At 37.2% G+C, this 15,033-nt stretch overlaps 1 protein-coding gene across 2 annotated transcripts in view; it reads right to left on the bottom strand.

The window, feature by feature from the left end:
- Positions 1 to 243: 243 nt before the first annotated feature.
- Positions 244 to 15,033, bottom strand: part of cep57 (centrosomal protein 57) — a 19,124-nt gene continuing 4,334 nt past the window's right edge. The window contains exons 3-10 of one of the 2 annotated variants that reach the window (XM_056474407.1): positions 13,521 to 13,664; positions 11,672 to 11,793; positions 11,250 to 11,435; positions 9,138 to 9,236; positions 8,726 to 8,791; positions 1,366 to 1,568; positions 1,093 to 1,234; positions 244 to 437 (exon numbers count right to left, since the gene is read on the bottom strand). In XM_056474407.1, the coding sequence (XP_056330382.1) occupies positions 279 to 437; positions 1,093 to 1,234; positions 1,366 to 1,568; positions 8,726 to 8,791; positions 9,138 to 9,236; positions 11,250 to 11,435; positions 11,672 to 11,793; positions 13,521 to 13,664 (1,121 nt within the window). In that variant the 3' untranslated portion in view covers positions 244 to 278. The remainder of the gene's footprint in view (positions 438 to 1,092; positions 1,235 to 1,365; positions 1,569 to 8,725; positions 8,792 to 9,137; positions 9,237 to 11,249; positions 11,436 to 11,671; positions 11,794 to 13,520; positions 13,665 to 15,033) is intronic. The other variant, XM_056474408.1, reaches the window with a different exon arrangement.

The following is a 15,033-nucleotide window of genomic DNA, read 5'->3' as shown; positions in this document are numbered from 1 at the left end:
TGTGTGTCAATTGATTAACCTTGCTTTAATTGTCCAGAAAATAAATGTCTAATCCACAGAGAGAGAAAAACAAAACACTGTTGTTCTTTCTGACCTGACCACTGCTCAAACAAACAATAAAGTCCACATAATTAGCATGTAAACTGCAGTGTGTGTTTTGTTTTGGGGCTGACCTCTGACCTGTGCATGGTTTAGTTTCATATATATATATATATATATATATATATATATATATATATATATATATATGTGTGTGTGTGTGTGTGTGTGTGTGTGTGTCAGTGTGTGTGGTCTGAGCGCAGTGTGTTCTGCAGCGAGCGCAGGTCTTTGAGCAGACGCAGACTGTCTCGACTTCTGTCTCCAGGTTTGTGTTTCAGCGTCGTCACTGCTGCAGATCCTCCAGATCCACTGCTGCACACTCGACTCTGTTTACAGCACTACAGACACACACACACAGCAAGTTATACACTTATACATAATAAATCTACATTTTATAATAAAATAAACAAATAAACAACAATTATAAAAAAAAAAACTCAACAAAACAAAAATCTATCAAAAATTAATTGTGTGCATCTGTCTATTTATCTGTCTGTCTGTCTGTCTGTCTATTTATCTGTCTGTCTGTCTGTCTGTCTGTCTAACTGGTCTCTCTGTCTGTCTATTTATCTGTCTGTCTGTCTGTCTGTCTGTCTGTCTGTCTGTCTGTCTGTCTGTCTGGTCTGTCTGTCTGTCTGTCTGTCTGTCTATTTATCTGTCCGTCTAACTGGTCTCTCTGTCTGTCTGTCTAACTGGTCTGTCTGTCTGTCTATTTATCTGTCTGTCTGTCTGTCTGTCTGTCTGTAGAAATGTGTTTATAAGCTGAAATGTGTTTATTTCTCAAAGTGTGTGTGTCTACGTATGTTTTTTACTTCTACACACACTTTACATGAAGTGTGTGTGTGTGTGTGTGTGTGTGTGTGTGTTTATTGACCAAAGTGTGGGTGTGTTTACTACCTGTAGTGTGTGCGTGTCTGTTTATTAGCTGAAGTGTGTGTTTACTACCTGTAGTGTGTGTGTGTGTGTTTATTAGCTGAAGTGTGTGTGTGTTACCTGTGTCTGGCAGCGGCGGAGTTTAGAGATCTGCTCAGCTTTATTCTCCATCCTCTTCAGCAGATTCTCCATCTGCAGCTCCAGATCCTGACGGAGAACTGAAGAGCAGAACTGTATCTGTCTGGACAAGTCCTGCTGCTCACTACACACACACACACACACACACACACACTTAGAGCTGAAGACAACATGATCAGCCCTCCTATGAAGTTATTTTACAAATATTTCCCAGCTGCTGTTTAAGCTGAGCTGATTTTGTCAAAATGGACTCACAAGCTCATGTGTCCGAGCTCATCCTGCAGCGTCAGCAGCAGCTCCGACAGATCCTCACTGCAGGAACAGGAAGAGGAAGTGGAGGAAGAGGAAGAGCAGCCGCCGCCCAACACTTGCTCATTACACAGATGAGGCTGATGCTGCTTCATCAGGTGGAGGACATGCTGGACATTCGCCCTCACTGAGTGACTGGAGGCTGTTGACTGAACACACACACACACATATAAACATACATATATACAAACACACCCACACACATATACATATATATTAAGGGAGTACTGATACGCGTATTCGTATTGAACCGTTCGGTACGAGACTTTTGGTTCCGTACACACTGCAAACTGAACAATTCAAAGAATAAGTACAAAAAAAGCCCGCAATGCTTGCCCCGCCTTCAAGCTCTTCTTATTGGCCCAATGCGCTAGAACAGAACGGGAATGGATTGGTTAATATCAGCTGTCAATCACTCAGTTCCGATGACAGGGAGCCCCAGCTGCAAAAATGTAAAGGTCAGGATACGAGAGAATGAAAACAACACTGACAGATTTAGTTTTAGAAACCGGCTAGAGTTACATAATGGCACATCTGATCAGTGATCATGTGCTGAAAGTCAATCCAGCATTTACACTTTACCAAGAGTGGATAAAAGATTTCCAGAGGTTAAAGTCCGCTATGAACATGACTACAGCATTCACCGTAAAGCTGGTGGGACGGAGGTTTCAGGTAACAGTGTTTGCCCCTGAATCTACACATTTTAAGCATGAGATGTTCTAACATTATTTAATCCTTCATTTAATCATCACGATGCTGTCAGTAGTGCGACTGACACCGCGTTCACCATCGCTAAAGAGCATGCATTTACTGAGATGGAACTAATATTGCAGCTCATGAAAAGACCGTTACTGCTATTAAGATGACGTCGGCAAATAATAAGTGATATGTCAATATCATCTGTGCAATATCAGACAGCACCAGTGAGAACAGCACAGTTATTATTGTTAATTCAGTTCATCTCAATCACGTCAGGCAGTGTGTGCAGGGCCGGTGAGCGCATGCAGAGTTTTGTTTATTTGTTAGTTGTGATTAGAGTGGTAATATATAATAGAATCTGTTAATATTAAACGTGTAGTAGCGGTGCTCGTAATTTTTGGTGGGTGCGACAAAATTTTTTCTGGTGCGCCTACCAAGAAAAAAAGGTTCATTTCAAGCCCTGTGAGACCTTAATCGGTAGTGGAAATTTCGGGTTTTAAGAAAATGTTAAATGTAATAGAGCCCTGTTACATTATTCCTTCATAAGCCCATTTCAGTCAGATAATTCCTGCTTTCAGATCCACTAAAATGGCAGGTGACAGTCAAATCAAGCAGATCTGTGCTGTCTGAAGAAAAGGTGGACACTCATCTCTCTGGAAATAAAAAAATACTTAAAAATAGATAGAAACTGAGGTCCCTATAAAAGCTAAACTGTTCTTTTCTTTTTATTTGTTGAACTACTACATTTATTTTTTATAGGAAGCTTTTTGGCTTTGAGTATAAAGAAGGATGTGTTTTATTTGCTGCTAAGCAGAAACCCCAGAAGTATAGCTCTATTACTGTTTAAAGTAAAAGAACAAAAAAAACAAGATCAAACTTTTATGATGTTAGTGTCAATACATTAAAAAAATTTAAATCAGAGAAATCTTCGGCCTTTTTTCTTTTTTTGCTGTATCGAAAACATATCGAACCGTGACACCACTGTGTCGTATCCGTAACCGTTACACCCCTAATATATATATATATTGTTTCTGCTGAAACAAGATGGCGGCTTACAGATGGAGCGTGCAAACAGTGCTAATTATCACTGCGTTTTATAGTTTGCTTTATCCAGTTAAGGAGCCCAGTTTGGGGCATTTTACTTTTTTTAAACAGGACAGTGATATGGTGGAGAGTCATTTCGGCTTGGGAGCGAATATTGTTTACGAGTCGTTTATATCTCATTTGTGGGCAGTTCCGTGTACGAAGAAAAAAGGAAGTAAACGAAAACAACGGTGCGGTGATGGATCAATTATAATTATATGCTTACTTTTGTCTGGCGATGTTCATCCATGCCCTGGTCCGTCAGCAGAAGGATGTCAGCAGCCAGGCAATATTGAAGTTAAGTCACGCTTTGATGAGCGGCGTGCGGGCGGCGAAGAGCTTCGGAGACCAGCGATTTCAGCGGAATGGAGTTTTATTGCGGAAAACTGGGATAGTTTGTCATCTGCGCACGATGAAGCGAGAGATGTGCGAGCTGCACATGAAAAGCCGACTGGTGGAGTCGCCTGCCATGAGGCCCGTTTTCTTCGCCCTGTTTGTATGGAGCCTGCGAGTAAACAGGTGGTTTCGTCTTTGAACTTGGATGCCCCGGTAAGAGCACATCCTGAAAATGTCATTCATGGCGCTGACTTCAAGAGGTCCTCTAAAGGTCTATGTATTGCTCATTTAAACGTAAGGAGTCTTCTTCCAAAGATTTCCGAGCTAAGACTGGTGTGTTCAGATCTACGGCTGTCGGTACTTGGGTGCAGTGAAACTTGGTTGGACGATTCAGTGTTGGACTCAGAAATTGAAATTGCGAATTATAGTTTAATAAGAAGAGACCGAAACCGTAAAGGTGGTGGCGTATGTGTTTATATAAGATCTGATTTGTCTTTTAATGTTAGAAATGATATGAATAATGCATCCATTGAAGCTGTGTGGGTGGACGTTTTATTACCAAAGAGTAAACCTATTTTAATTGGAAACTTGTATCGGCCACCAGATCAAAGTAAATTTTATGAATTGTTGGAAGGAATTTTAAATGATTTTGTGAAACCACATGGAACGGAAACTATAATATGTGGGGATTTAAACACTGATATGTTAAATATGGACACTGTGTTATACAAGGCTTTTAAACATTTTTCTGATTTTTTTGGATTGAAGCAAATTATTAAGGTACCAACTAGAATTACTCCCAAATCACAGTCGATTATTGATTTGATTCTGACATCTGATTCAGCTAAGATAAGTTGTAGTGGTGTAATTGAGTGTAGTATGAGTGATCATTTTTTAGTATATTTATGTAGAAAAGTGCAAAAGGCAAAATTTATGGGCCATAATACTGTTTTAGTGAGGTCAATGAAGAATTACAGTCCTAATTTATTTTGTGATATATTGGATAAAGTTGATTGGTCTGGGGTATGGGGATCTAAGGATGTGGATGCAGCTTGGGATTGTTTTAAGGATCTGTTCAGTAAGGCTTTGAATAAAACAGCGCCAAATAAAAAAATAAGAGTTAAACAAAGATCAGACCCTTGGATAACAGATGAAATATTACAACTGTTAAAGATACGAGATGATAGTTTTGCAAAGTTTAGGAAGGATAGTGAGTGTAGCAGTTACGAGTTTTATAAAATAAAGAGAAATGAGGTTAGGAACAAAATAAGAGAAGCAAAAAGGGTTTATTTTAAGGATAAAATAAATGAAAATAAATTCGAACCAAAAAAACTTTGGGGTGTATTGAGAAATCTAGGTTATTCAAATGCTAAAAGTAAGAAATCATCTAGAATTAATTTAAAGGTAGAAGACAAATTATTAGTTAATCCAAAGGATATTGCTGAATCTTTTAATCAGTATTTTATATTGTTAGCAAAAAAATTATGTGGTCAGCTTCCAGGGCAACCAGCTATTTACAATGAAGATAGAGTGATTTCTTTTTATAGACAACGGGATATTTTTCCGGATTCTTTTAGTTTGAGACAGGTTACAGAAAGTGAAGTTTTAAAAATTATTAGCGAGTTAAAACTAAATAAGGCTCCTGGAATTGATAATATTCCTGCAAGATTTTTTAAAGACTCTGTTAAAGTGATTGCCCCCTTGGTATCACATATTTTAAATTTATCTATTGAACAAGGAAAAATACCATGTGATTTTAAAAGTGCTAGAGTTATACCATTATATAAAAAAGGATGCAAGTTAGATATGATTAATTACAGACCTGTTTCAATCTTGGCGGTGATGTCTAAAATTCTGGAAAAAATTGTACATGAACAGATAGTCAGCTATATTAGTAAAAAACATATTTTGTATGAGTTACAGTCAGGCTTTAGAGCATTACATTCCACCGAGACATGCATATTACATATGACTGATAAAATACGGAGAGCTGTAGATGGTGGCAAATATTGTGGAATGGTGCTGCTTGACCTTCAGAAGGCTTTTGACACTGTAGACCATCAAATTTTATTATATAAATTAAAGGCAATTGGGTTTGATAAAGCGTCTCTAAAGTGGATTCAGTCCTATCTGCATGATAGGAGCCAGAGAGTTGACATAAAGGGTATATTATCTACTCCCTTATCAATCAATTGTGGAGTTCCTCAAGGAAGTATTTTAGGTCCTTTATTTTTTCTTTTATATATTAATGATTTAAAAATAGCATGTTCAGAGGAACTCTATCTCTATGCTGATGATGCTGCAATTTTAGTATCTCATCAAGACAAAAGGGCCATGGAAGAAATCATGAGTTTCCAGTTAAAAGGTGTGTATAACTGGTTTTTAGACAATAAACTTTCTTTGCACATAGGTAAGACAGAAGCTATTTTATTTGCTTCAAAAGTGAAATTAAAGAAAGATGATAGTTTTGTAGTTAGGATTAATGAATTGAAAATAGAGTCGAAAAATGTTATAAATTATTTGGGATGTTTAATAGATAATAAATTATCAGGTGATGCTATGGCAAGAAAGGTTTTTACGAAGATATGTGGAAAAATTAAGTTTTTAGCAAGGCAAGCTGATCTGTTGGATGTTCATTCTTTAAAATTGATGTCAGGAGCTTTAATTCAACCCCATTTTGATTATGCTACCTTTTTTTGGTATAGTAGCTGCTCACAGATTATGAAGGAAAAATTGCAAAAGGCACAAAATAAATTAGTACGAATAATTTTAAAAATTCATCCTAGAGCACATTTGCACAAAGTCTTTTAAAAAATTAGGCATGTTAACTGTTAGTAAGAGAGTATGTTTTTTAAAACTGGGAATGGTACGTAAAATGTTTAATAATGTGGTTCCTAGTTATTTGGTGAACTATTTTCAAATGGTGAGGCAACAGCATTCATATAGTACTAGGAGTTGGGATTTTAATATTTGTTTATTTAAATTTAGAAGTCTAGTGGGGAAAAATATGTTTTTATACACAAGTGCAATCATGTGGAACAAATTACCAAAATCCATCAAGGAAATAAAAGATTTAAGGAGGTTCAAAAAAGTAATCAAAAGATGGTTGTTTGATGAGGATAATTAGTTTGCATGGTGGACGAGGATGTTTTATTTTATATGTTACCGGATTGTGTATAGGGTTGTAGCTGGAAGGCCACTTGCTGCGTGGGACGTATGTTGGATAGGTTGATGGTGCGTTCCGCTGTGGCGATCCCTGATTGATGGAGGGACTAAGCCGAAAAGAAAAATTCATGAATGAAGGAATGTATTTGTGAATTATTTTGTTCCCGTTTTAAAATGTATGAGGTACTGTCTGTTTTATGCATCATCTGTATTTTGGAGCCATACTTTGTTTTATTTAACAGCGAGGACCACAATGGAAACAAGCCCAGGGCTTTATTGTGTTTTTATCCTCGACAGTTTTTATTTCAAAATGTATGGGATACTTGTACAGCTTGTCTAAAATCTGTCAAATAAAATTCAATTCAATTCAATATATATATATATATATATACACACACATACATAAATTTGGATGTACTAGTTTTTGAACTGTTATCATAAGTTATTTTGTTAGATAAGCTCTAGCTCAGTACTGACTAATATATGTGTGCGTGTATGTATATATATATATATATATATATATATATATATATATATATATATATATATATATATATATATATATATATATATATATGTCAGGCTCGAAATTACCCTTTTTTTTCTTGGTAGCACCGGTGCTTCTAACTTCAAAAATTTAGGCGCACCAGACAAAATGTAGTCGCACCCAGCAGAAATGATGAGCACCGCTACTACACATTTAATATTAACAGATTCTATTATATATTACCACTCTAATCACAACTAACAAATAAACAAAGCTCTGCATGCGCTCACTGGCCCTGCACACACTGCCTGACGTGATTGAGATGAACTGAATTAACAATAATAACTGTGCTGTTCTCACTGGTGCTGTCTGATATTGCACAGATGATATTGACATATCACTTATTATTTGCAGACGTCATCTTAATAGCAGTAACGGTCTTTTCATGAGCTGCAATATTAGTTTCATCTCAGTGAATGCATGCCCTTTAGCGATGGTGAACGCGATGTCAGTCGCACTACAGACAGCTTCGTGATGATTAAATGAAGGATTAAATAATGTTAGAACATCTCAAACACTGTTACCTGAAAACTCCGTCCCACCAGCTTTACAGTGAATGCTGTAGTCATTTTCATAGCGGACTTTAACTACTGGAAGTCTTTTATCCACTCTTGGAATAGTGTAAATGCTGGATTGACTTTCACCACATGATCACTGATCAGATGTGTCATTAAGTTACATTCAGGGGGTTCCTAAAACTAAATCTGTCAGTGTTGTTTTCATTCTCTCGTATCCTGACCTTTACATTTTCGCGGCTGTAGCTCCCTTTTATTGAAACTGAGTGATTGACAGCTGATATTAACCAATCCATTTGCGTTTTGTTCTAGCGCAGTGGGCCAATAAGAAGAGCTTGAAGGTGGGGCAGGCATTGCGGGCTTTGTTTACTGCAGCAAGTTGACATGTTTTAAACCATTCCTGAGAGCTGCGTTTGGTGTTTTTAGGTGCAAAGATGCTCAATGCGTGAAAATCATGTGGTGAACACTTTGCTGTGAACAGTGCTCGCACGACAATTTTATGCACTCGCACAAACGCTCCCAAATATATTTTGAGGTCGTACAGATAAAATTTCAGGCGCATATGCGACCAAAACGGTCGCAATTTTGAGCCCTGTATATGTATGTGTGTATATATATGTATGTGTGTATATATATATATGTATGTGTGTATATATATATATATGTATGTGTGTATATATATATATGTATATATGTATATATGTATATATGTATATATATATATATATATATATATATATATATATATATATATATATATATATACATACATATACATACATATACATACACACACACATACACATACACAAGTGCATCAACACACACACCTCATTGATCTGCTCTATTACACATCAAACACACTACAACTCTTTGTAACTACCAGTAACTTCAGAAACAATCATGAGAAAACTGATTAGAGATCAAATATAATGTTAGTGTGTGAAATGGTTGTGTTTACCGTCCCGGTCACAAACGGCACATCCCCCAGACTCAGTCTGTAATGCGGCTGCGGCGAGTGTGTCTTCTGAAACACACACACACACAATGTTCAACCAGAACAATAGCTTAGATATGGGTAAATTTTTAATGTGTGTCAATTTTGTTCAATCATACTATTTGTTAGTTTTGTTCAATTATTAATTTTGAATGCCGGATTTGTTCAATTAAATAATTGTTATAAGATTTCAATATTTATCAGGGTTTTATTTACTTACAAAATGAAAATATTTGTTAGTCTTGTTCAATAATATGATTTGAATGTTTGTCCGTTTTGTTCAGTCATAAGATTGATTTTGCTTCATTTTAAGTATTAAAGGTAGTTTGCATTGTTTAGTTATTGAAGAGGCAAAGATCTGTCTGAACTGGTTTACCTTAGATGAGATTTTCTTCTGCTTGATTTTGCTGGATTTATGTGGACGGGGAGACACAGACTGGATGAGCAGACGATTGGCTTCTAGACCCGTCTGCAACTAAACAGAGAAACAACATGATTATTTCCAGATAACAGCTGATTAAACCAATAATATCCAGCTGCAGGCCCGCAGAACCACACACGTTTTAGGCACACACAATCTGGCACACACAATCTAGGCAAACCATACATGATTACGGCGGATGTTAATGTTATTAACGTCTTCTTGGACATCGTCATCGATATATATTTTGATATATGTGGTTAATAAATATTGTACACAATAAACAATAGTGTTTACTTTATTTCACAGATATTACGATCGAGACGGGCGAATGGGGAGCGTTGTTTCCAATCGCCATTCAATATAATAGACTGAACAGACTTCTATCAGTCATCACGGATGATCAGTCAATATTATCTGACAGAGTCAATATCTCAGATCCTCCATTGCTGGCCTTGCTGAACGATCTAAATTGGACAGGTTTAATTTACATAATGGATTCATTAATAATAAAGGAAACAATAGCAAGTTAATATAGACAATAATACATATTATATGTAATAAAAATCTTTTTACATGTAATAAATGTAAAACACTATATTAATATTTTACTCAAGCGATTTAATAGTGTGTATTTGCTTAATTTTCTAATAACTTTTTAATTAATGATTTCCCACAATAAACACTGTAGTAATTTATAGTAAGCAAAATATTGTTTTTAAACCAAAATTTAGCAATAGAAACAAATGAACTATTAATAATTAATTTAAAATAATAATAAGTAAATATATATATATATATATATATATATATATATATATATATATATATATATATATAACAGCTGTGACAGTTTAGTAAAAGATAGTAGTTTATAATCAGATAATCAGTTAAGATAATCAGTTTATAACTATATTATACATTGTTTGAATGATTAACTATAGTAATTAATTTTAATGTGACACATTATTGTTTGCTTTTTATATTTTACAACAAATTGATTTTAACCAAGTATGATGATATTAAAATCCTAAAATTAGTTTATTACACCTAATCCTACATTTAGACGGTCTATTATGTTTTCTTTGTGTATGTGGACACCTGAATAAAGTCATAAGTATCTTTAACCAATTAACTTTATTTACAGAATTTGAGTTCAGAAACTGCAGAGATGTTAAAGTGATTGTTACGATATAAGAATAATGACTGAAATGGGAAATCATATTTGTGAAATTCAATAGGTGGCGATAATGCTAAGGAGTTAGTTAGTTACCATATACGGTTTGCCTAAATCGTGTGCGCTAGATTGTGTGTGCCTGAAACGTGTGTTCTGCAGCTGGATATATCTCGATTAAACTAATAACACAGGCTCTCTCTCCCTCTCTCTCTCTCTCTATGTATATATACATGTATTGAAGCTTTTATTTTTGCAGTATAAATAATAACTTAACAGTGGGGATATCTTGATATAATGTCAGTTTGAAACCAAAATAATTAATATAATACAAAACTCTGCAAATGGCTATGCAGATGTTTAACCCCAGGTCAGCCTCTGCAGCCACTTTCATGGCAAGAAAAGTTGTACTGGAGATATACAGGGTATATGCAGGAATCCTAAAGGAAATCCCAATACCTTTTAAAGACTTTTCCAGAATATTTTAAGACCTCATCGCCACTTTAAGTTCTAATCAGTATCAAACCTTTCACTTAATAAGCAGTTGTTAATAAATAAATGAATGGAGCACAAGCATGCAACAGAACTCAGATAAGCTAAGATACGACTCTTCATGTTTACAAAATAAAAGCGCAGCCATTTTAGAGCTCATTTCTGGCTGATGATGTCAGAATTTACTGGTATTTTGAAATGGATGCATGCGTGTGTGTGTGTGTGTGTGTGTGTGTGTGTGTGTGTGTGTGTGTGGTGCTTTTGGCTGAATTTTTTTTTATTGGAGGAGCTACTGTATGCTCTGTCTTTATGTTTCAGTTGAGATTACGTCAAACATCCTATAAAAACTGCAGATTTCAGAGCTCTTGAGGTGTGTTTAAGTGTGTGTGTGTGTGTGAGACCTGTGTGGCTGTGTCCTGCATCCTCTTCCTCTGCTGCTCTTCCTCCTGCAGTTTCCTCTCCAGCTGCTGGATCTTCCTCTCGGCGCAGCTCTGAGTCTCCGTCAGTCTGTGATGCTCCTGCTCTAGAACAGCCAGCTTATGATGGACATCAGCCTGATGCACAGAGCCCAGACGCTCCAGAGAGACCTACGCACACACACACACACACACACACACAGGTTATTCAGACACACGTTAATCACACACAATATTTATTCACATGCACACAAACAAACACACAAACACCCACCCACACATTTAGCATGCGTACACAAACAAATGAATAAATGCACACTGACACACACACACACACACACACACACACACACACACACACACACTGACACACACACACACACACACGTTTCAGCAGTATTACTGACCTGTTGTCGCAGCACAGCCGTTCTGTCTGATTGTGTGTTTCTCACTGCTGATCTCATGTGATTTAACTGCTTCTCCAGACGAGAACATCGAGCTTCAGCTGCAGATAACTGAGAAAGCACATCTACACACACACACACACACACACACACACACACGGAGACATACACACACTTTAACACAAACAATTCCACTGCACACACTGGAGGTCAAATTAAACAAGCATTCAAGCAACACTTAAAAAAATAATTATATATATATATATATATATATATATATATCTGCCACTTTATTAGGTACACGAGTGCCGGGTTGGACCCCCTTTTGCCTTCAGAACTGCTTTAATCCTTGGTGTCATAGATTCAACAAGCTACTGGAAATATTCCTCAGAGATTTTGCTCCATATTGACATGATAGCATCACACAGTTGCTGCAGATTTGTCGGCTGCACATCCATGATGCCAATCTCCCGTTCCACCACATCCCAAAGGTGCTCTATTGGATTGAGCTCTGGTGACTGTGGAGGCCATTTGAGTACAGTGAACTCATTGTCATGTTCAAGAAACCAGTCTGAGATGATTCACGCTTTATGACATGGTGCGTTATCCTGCTGGAAGTAGCCATCAGAAGATGGAGACACTGTGCTCATAAAGGGATGGACATGGTCAACAACAATACTCAGGTAGGCTGTGGTGTTGACACCATGCTCAATTGGTACTAATGGACCCAAAGAAAATCTCCCCCACACCATTACACCACCACCACCAGCCTGAACCGCTGATACAAGGCAGGATGGATCCATGCTTTCATGTTGTTGAGGTCAAATTGTGAGCCGAGCATCTGAATGTGGCAGCAGAAATGGAGACTCATCAGACCAGGCAGACTCTGCAGACCTCGATTGTAACGAGTGCTTATTTGAGTTACTGTTGCCTTTCTATCAGCTGGAACCAGTCTGGCCATTCTCCTCTGACCTCTGGCATCAACAAGGCATTTGCGCCCACAGAACTGCCGCTCACTGGATATTACCTCTTTGTCGGACCATTCTCTGTAAACCCTAGAGATGGTTGTGCATGAAAATCCCAGTCGATCAGCAGTTTCTGAAATACTCAGAGCAGCCCGTCTGGCAGCAACAACCATGCCACGTTTGAACTACAGCAGACATCTTGACCATGTCTACATGCCTAAATGCATTGACATGCATTAACAAGCACTTGGACAGGTGTACCTAAGAAAGTGGCCAGTGAGTGTGTATACAGTTGATGTCATTTTTATGACCCAACCTGTGATTTATTTCCTTTTTATATATTTCCCAAATGATGTTGAACAGATTCAGGAAATTTTCACAGTATTTGCTCTAATATTTATTCTTCTGGAGAAAGTCTTATTTGTTTTATTTCAGCTAGAATAAAAGCAGTTTTTAATTATTTAAACCCATTTTAAGGTCAATATTATTAGCCTCTTTAAGCAATATTAGTTTTGGATTGTCTCCACAACAAACCATCATTATACAATAACTTGCCTAATTACCCTAACCTGCCTAGTTAACCTAATTACCCTAGTGAAGCCTTTAAATGTCACTTTAAGCTGTATAGAAGTGTCTTGAAGAATATCTAGTCTAATATTATTAATATTAATTAATATTATATCATGACAAAGAGAAAATAAATTATCATAAAACTGTTATGATTAGAAATGCGTTGAAGAAAATCTGTTAAACGATGAAGAAAAAAAATGGAAGAAAAATATACAGGAGGGCTAATAATTCGGACTTCAAATGTTGTACACACATACAGATACATAAATAAACATTTGGTAATAACAGGTAAACTAAAAAATGCAGTTTAATGTCACCTTGGTTTTTGCGTGTGTGCTGGTCTCTGGTGTGTGAGCGAGTGGATTCTCTGGAGATGCTCTGCAGCTTCTGTTGTGCGTCGCTGCGCTCCAGCTCCAGATTACGGATCTTCTCCTGCAGGTTCTTCAGTGCTGAAATAATCGCTACACACACACACACACACACACACACACACACACACACACACACACACACACAATTACATCAGCACAAAAGAATTCTGAAAACCTGTAGGGGCAGCACAGTGGCTCAGTGGTGTCGTACTGTAGCCTCACAGCAAGAAGGTCGCTGGTTTGAGTCCTGGCTGGGTCAGTTGGCATTTCTGTGTGGAGTTTGCATGTTCCCACAATCCAAACACATGCACTATAGGGGATGATGAACTGAATTGGCCGTAGAGTGTGAGCGTGTGTGTGTGTGTGTGAATGAGTGTGTATGGGGGTTTCCCAGTACTGAGTTGCAGCTGAAAGGGCATCCGCTGTGTAAAACACATACTGGAATATTTGGCGGTTCATTCCACTGTGAACTGGAAAATGAATGAATGAAAACCTGGCATTTGTTTTTCCTACTATGGAAGTGAATGGTCACAAATTTCCAACATTCTTCAAAATATCTTCTTTAGTATTCAACAGAATAAAGAAACCAATAGCGGAATGAACCGCCAATTTATCCAGCATATGTTTTACACAGCGGATGCCCTTCCAGCCGCAACCCAACACTGGGAAACACCCATACAAACTCATTAAATCATAAACATGCAAACTCCACTCAGAAATGTCAACTGGCCCAGCTGGGACCCAAACCAGCAACCTTCTTTCTGTGAGGCCACTGTGCTAACCACTGAGCCACCAGGCTGCCCTTTGCTTGTATTTTGTTTATTATATTTTTTGCAGATTCGCTGACCTACAAACTAGGGTTGAATCGCAATCGAATCGCAAGTTGAAACATTGCAATTAGTTAAATCGCAAGAGGCTGCAATATGGAATATATGTGTATACATGTAAACAAGAATAACGAATGACATCTGAGGTGAAGTGCTTCAAAACCAGTCCGCTATGCCTCAGAAAATTGAACATGCTAGACTTTCTGCGATGGTGTTGCATCGCAGACATGCAAACTATGCCACATTACACGAGAAGAAATGATTGATTATTGTGTCATGATGTACATTTGTCATTTACGACACCCTACATCAAGGAAATCATTTAGGATTTAGGACTAGACAATCGAGTGAGCACACTTTCGTTCTGTCCAATCAGAATTGCGCAACTGAATTACGCCCACAATAAAAAAACAAACAAACAAACAGGAAAGCGCTGACAAGTGGGATGATGGCGTCTGCTGCTTCAGAAGCATTAATAGATTAATTATTATCAAAGAAATTGGTAATATGGGAATATTTTGGTTTCAAAGTCACAGACATTAAACAAAGTCAGGTATAAAATGGCTTACAGATTGAGCTGAAGCTTGAATTAAATAAAAATCAGCTTGAAGTTTGAATTTAATCGTAAATCA

The sequence above is a fragment of the Danio aesculapii genome, chromosome 15 (genome assembly GCF_903798145.1).
Source record: "Danio aesculapii chromosome 15, fDanAes4.1, whole genome shotgun sequence".
Classification (NCBI taxonomy): Eukaryota; Metazoa; Chordata; class Actinopteri; order Cypriniformes; family Danionidae; genus Danio; species Danio aesculapii.
This window is presented reverse-complemented; position numbering and strand designations above follow the sequence as displayed.